At 40.7% G+C, this 6000-nt stretch overlaps 1 protein-coding gene across 1 annotated transcript in view; it reads left to right on the top strand.

Moving 5' to 3' along the window:
- The window catches only part of dcc (DCC netrin 1 receptor), a 217608-nt gene that overhangs the window by 21967 nt on the left and 189641 nt on the right, over nt 1–6000 (top strand). Inside the window, exons 3-4 of the mRNA XM_031287325.2 lie at nt 154–304; nt 2806–2942. Coding sequence (XP_031143185.2) covers nt 154–304; nt 2806–2942 — 288 coding nt within the window. The remainder of the gene's footprint in view (nt 1–153; nt 305–2805; nt 2943–6000) is intronic.

Below are 6000 nucleotides of genomic sequence, written 5' to 3'. Positions count from 1 at the left end.
ACACACACCGGCTGCCAATATGATGGCCTGTTCAGCTATTATATGTGGCTGCAATGTTTGTGTGTCCACATATATTTGTGTAGTGTATCTCAGAATATGGACCATGTTTCAGCTTCTCACTTCCTCCTCTCTGTCTCTCCCTCTCTCTCTCAGAGCCCGGGGTGAGCAGGAACCTCCAGTTCCTCCAGCGTCCTTCCAGAGTAACTGTTCTGCTGGGAACCGACGCCGTGCTGGAATGTTCCGCCTCCGGATACCCGACTCCAAGCATCCAGTGGAGGAGAGGAGAGGAACTGATCCAGAGCTGGTCTGTCAAACTGTCTGTCTAACTGTCTGTCTGTTCATATTACACATTGCCATAAATAAAATAATAATCCATGTTTAACCCATGTGATAACCAAGAAGTCCAGTGATTATATTTTACATTTTTCTTCTTGTCAACAAATGCCATGAAGCCACAACCAACAATGAAAGTATCCAACTAACAAGTACTATGTGTTAATCACCATCAATGAGCCACACTGTTGCACTGGGTGACATTTTCCTCAATTCCAACCAACACACAGACATCACACACCGTCCTGCTGAAATACTCACTAGACTAGAGCAGTGGTTCCCAAAGTTTTTGATCTGATGTCCCCCTAATCATTACTTTAAGCTAACTATATCTACAGTTTAATCATTACTTTAAGCTTACTATTTGAACTTTAAGCTTACTATTTCTACAGTGTAATCATTCTTAGCTAACTATTTGGACAGTTTCATCATTACTTTAAGTTATTTGGACAGATTAATCATGACTTTAAGCTAACTATTTCTATTGTTTAATCATTAATTTAAGCTAACAATTTCTACAGTTTAATCATTACTTTAAGCTACCTATTTGGACCATTTAATCATGACTTTAAGCTGACTATTTTTAGCAGTTCAGTCATTACTTTAAGATAATTATACCATTTATTCATTACTTTTAGCTCCCTGTTTAAACTTGCGAACTAGTTTTCAAAAACTCTTACATAACTGCAACATGTAGTGTTCAGGTGTTAAGGCTAATATTCTTTTAATCAAATCATTATTTCTAAATTTTTTTGAATTAGTTGAGATTTCTCCACTGTCTTTTCATGTACACCCTGGCAACAGCAGAACCCCTAGTACCCCTGGTTGGTCATCATTAAATATCTTGTCTTTGTAGTGTATTCAATTGAATACAGATTGGAAAGGATTTCCAAATCATTGTATTCTGTTCTTATTTACGTTTTACACAATGTCCCAACTTCATTGGAGTTGGGGTATGTACACAATAGCCTAAAATAATCCATGTTTAACCCACGTGATGACCAACAGTGTCTACTTAGGGTATAGTTTTGCCCATTACAGCCCCACATGTATCCAAGCATGGCCCAGTCATTAGTATAAGTCCAGTGATTATATTTGACATTTTTCTTCTTGTCAATAAATGCCATGAAGCCACAACCAACAATGAAAGTATCCAACTATCAAGTACTATGTGTTAATCACCATCAATGAGCCACACTGTTGCACTGGGTGACATTTTCCTCCATTCCAACCAACACATAGACACTCACACACGGTCCTGCTGAAATACTCACTAGACTAGAGCAGTGGTTCCCAAAGTGTTTGGTCTGATGTCCCCCCAAGGTGCTGTCAGATGAACTCACGTACCCCTTCATTAACTCCCAATGTATGTAAGTGTAATGTATTTCATTATTGTTGGGTTGGGTCAATATTTAGGGTTCTTTGGTCAACAATCATACTACTGTAATTTCACCCGTTTATCCATCACTTTTAGCTAATTATTTCAACTGTTTAATCATTACCTTTAGCTAACTAATTCTACAGTTTAATCATAACTTTTAGCTAACAATTTCTACAGTTTTATCATGACTTTAAGCTTACTATTTCTAGAGTTTAATCATGACTTTTAACTAACTACTTGGACTATTTAATCATTACTTTAGCTAACTAGTTTTGAAACACTTACATAACTGCAACATGTAGTGTTCAGGTGTAACGGCTGATATATTCTTTAAATCAAATTATTATTAAAAAAATTTCAAATTAGTTGAACTTCTCCACAATATTTTCACGTACACCTTGGCAACAGCAAAAGTACCAACTGGGGTACTTGTACCGCTGGTTGGTAATCACTTCATCTCGGCACAGAGCCGCTGCAAAATAGTTGTGCGAGAGAAAACTCAGATTGGACAGATAGTCTAGCTAGCTGTCTGGATTTACCCTAACAGAGATCTGAGGAGCAGTTAACCATAGTCCTCACAAATCCACCGGAGGTTAGAACGCCAACACAAAGGAAGAGGAAGATAACGGAAAATACATGCACCCAGCAGAATTTCCAGCGGCACTGGAGCAATCACTTGACTAAAGCACCAAATGTGGATTCATCCGCTGCTGAAAATAGTCCCAAACAAATACACAATTTCTTCTTGTTTGAGTACCATTTGCTTAAAACCACAGCTACCAGCTGTTTTTGGAAATTACTGATCTTTTTCAAAGACGAATCTACAGTATGTATGTGTGAGCCTTCTTCAGTAAGAACCTCTGGTCTTAGACAGGGTGGGGAAGTCTGAAAGTACTGCGGGACAGACTAACACATTGTTGGTTTTGGTCTTTTCACTGGATTTGTTGCCAATGGGAAAAATGTAGAATTTACCAGACTGATCCTTTAAGTATGAAAGCTAACTTAAAACAAATGTTTCTTTTATGTAAGTTATCAACTGATCAAACAAACATGCTAAAAGCAAACTGCCTTGCTCTTCCTTTCTTCTGTAGGAATAAGAAGTACTCTCTGCTGGTGGGCAGCAATCTGATCATCAGGAGTGTCACCGACGACGACTCTGGCAGTTATAGCTGTACAGCGGCCAACAAGAACCACAACATCACTGCGCACACAGAGCTGAGTGTACTAGGTAAGCCGACACATATGTATTTTTGTAGGCATTTTTGCCTTTATTTTGATAGTGACAGAAGTGAAGTGACAGGAAATGAGAGGAAAGAGAGAACAGAGGGGACATCCTGCATCAAAGGTCCCCAGCTAGACTCACATCTGGGATGTTGCCTTTACATGCTTGACGTCTTAAAACTCTAGTATGTTAGGACACCCCCCTTATTCTAACATCAACCCTAAAGCTATCTAAACCCTCAAAAAAAGGCATGGACTAAATGTCCTCACTCTCCAAACTCCTGGTCCTCACAATGATAGAAGTAAAAGAACACACACACACACACACACACACACACCTCAGTGCTCACAGTTATGTGAAAAAAAAGATGAAAGAATGAAACTGTGTCACTTCTCAAAGCTCCCGAGGGAGGAAATAAAAAATCCTAGAAACTGTTGTAAAAAAAGTGTGTTCCCCTCCGCTCACAGAAGCCCTTGTGTCTGCAAGACAGTCTGATCCAGAATCACATCCAGAATCAAATACAGTCATGAAATATGAAATTGGAGGCATCTGTTTGCTTCCGGAGGCTTTTCATGAATAGAATATGTTTGTATTTACTGCCTGACTGCTCCCCAGCTGCTGGTGGATTCACACTGATGCTGCTGATGTATTCAGGTGTGTTCAGTAGGAAGTCAGCCGGCTCAGCCAGAGAGGGCATTTGGATCAGAAACAGCCCTCCACTAAACTAAAAACTCACTGAAAAGTGTCCTCCACAGCGCTGCAAAGGAGGGTCTGATAGTCCACACAGCATTCCAGGGATGGGAGAAAAACTTGCTCTGGTTTACTGGCATTTCTTTAAACCAATCACAATCGTGTTGGGCGGCACTAAGCACCGGGCTTTTTTCGACTTTTGTGGCATTTTTGTTGACATAAAAGCCCTACAAAAGTCGGCAAAAAAAAGTTCCTTAGCCGTGATAGAATTAAGCAAATCAAGCAAAACAAAGATTACATTTTTAAAAGCAGCTGCCACACAGCCGACTCATAGCAAAACTCTCTGCTTCTGTGGGAATTTCCGAGTCTCAAAGTCGGCAAATCTGCCAAATTCTGTCACGAAATGACAGTCTGAAAAACAGTTTATTGTTTTTTTAGTTTGGTGCACAAGATTTATTGGGAACCTAAATTGATATGCGGGCCAGATCAATATCTGCGAGGGACCGGATTTGGCCCCCGGGCATAAAGCAAGCATATTTGTCCACTCACACGTTTATAAGGGCATTAAAAACTTGAAAAATATCCCTTTTAAAGTACATTTAGAACACATGAAGAAATGTGCGATTAATCGCGATGAAATATTTGAATCGATTGACAGGCCTAGTTGTGTTGTGTTGAGGTTCAACTTTTTTGCCCGAGGACCGTGCGTCCTTTTGTAGGACCCCTCTGCGTTTGCATCCACGCAAGAAAATCTTTCTTGGCGAGACATTTCTCTATTTTTACTTTGTTGAGAGAACTGATCTGAGTGAACATCTGTTTTGGTCTTTTCAATTGATAATTAGACTTGATTCTACTTTCATTATTTGATGTATTCCTGTTGTAAGTGAAGGACGGTCATATGAAGAGCATGACAAGTTATTTTGTGCGCACACAGTAAAGTAAGTACATCAGATTTGTTTGTATTTGTACCTTTTAATTAAAACAAAAGACGTATATACCCACCCCCCCCCCGTCAGAATCAAACAGAAGCAGCTGTTGTTTGTTTGAATCTCAGGAGAAAATCTGCAAATTAACCTTCGGGTGTTTGCCTTCCAGCCGCGCCTCCCTGCTCGTCCAAGTCCTTTTCATGTCTTTGTCTCAGCATCCCCTCCGAGTCTGTCCCTGTGTTCGCATCACATTCATATTCTGTTGACACTCTGCTCCCAACAGCCGCTGCCTGCAAACATTACATGATGTCTACAGCAAACAGGAAGAGTCTGTGTCTCCAGTATGTCACGTCGGGGATCGGATCTTAAAGCGAATGTTAAATAAGTGCCGTTAAATGGCACTGCTCATATGACTGTAAGATATTTTATAGCTTCTCAAACTCACTCCATGTTTCTGAAAAGTATGGTCTAGGGCTGGACGATTAATCGAAAATGTATCGACATCGAAATTCTGAAGCTGCTATCAAGGTATTTTTCCCATGACGATAATTTTGATAATTTATTCATGATGATTAGGCCTACTTTCTCCTTAAAAACATTCTACTGCGTGTGCAGGGTCCGGAATTAACACTCGCCAGTCGCCAAATGCGGGGGCGGGCTGACACACACACACACACACACACACACACACACACACACACACACACACACACACACACACACACACAAACACTGGCGCACACACCAGACGCCAGCCACCACGTCACTTCTGTTTACTGATAGCTAGCGTTTACCTCAGGCTAATTAATTAGCTAGTAAGTGGCGATTTTTGGCAGCCAGCCTTCCAAAAGAAAGCGCAATGAAATTATATAACCGATCATTAACTGTTGACCGACAAACGGGAAACGGAGTCTCAGTTCACCCGTCCGGGAGGCTCTGACACACTTTCCGCACTCCGTGTCCACGGACAGCTGTAGGCTTGTACCCATGTTGATGTTCTGTGCATTGTCGGACACACGCAGCCACTTTCCTGAAACCGCTTGCGGGACTGACACACAAGTGTATGTCTGAGCCTGTCTCCAGCACCTCCACCTGCAGGTTGTCAGCTGTGTGTCTGCCTGGTATCCTATTCTCGGACGGCCGATTTAACGCGCCGGTCCTCATCGATATAGTTTCATGTGTCACGTAGCTCTCCTCAAGCAGAAAAAAAGAGGAGCTTCAAATGCAACTTGCTGGTTCAAAGTTAGGACCAGCAAGTTAATTAGGAGTTAAGAAATAGATTGTATAGCCTAATTACATTTTTATCACGCAAAAGACGTTTTTTAAAACTTTATACAAAAAAATTTAAAAACGCAGTGTCCGTCGTCGAATCACAAAACAAATTCAATTATCGTTCATTTATCGTTATTGAGGTAAAATGTGCAATTAATCAATTGATCAATTGATTT

Source organism: Sander lucioperca, chromosome 14, assembly GCF_008315115.2.
Source record: "Sander lucioperca isolate FBNREF2018 chromosome 14, SLUC_FBN_1.2, whole genome shotgun sequence".
Lineage (NCBI taxonomy): Eukaryota > Metazoa > Chordata > Actinopteri > Perciformes > Percidae > Sander > Sander lucioperca.
The sequence above is the reverse complement of the archived record's forward strand: the minus strand, read 5'-3'. Positions and strand labels throughout refer to the sequence as shown.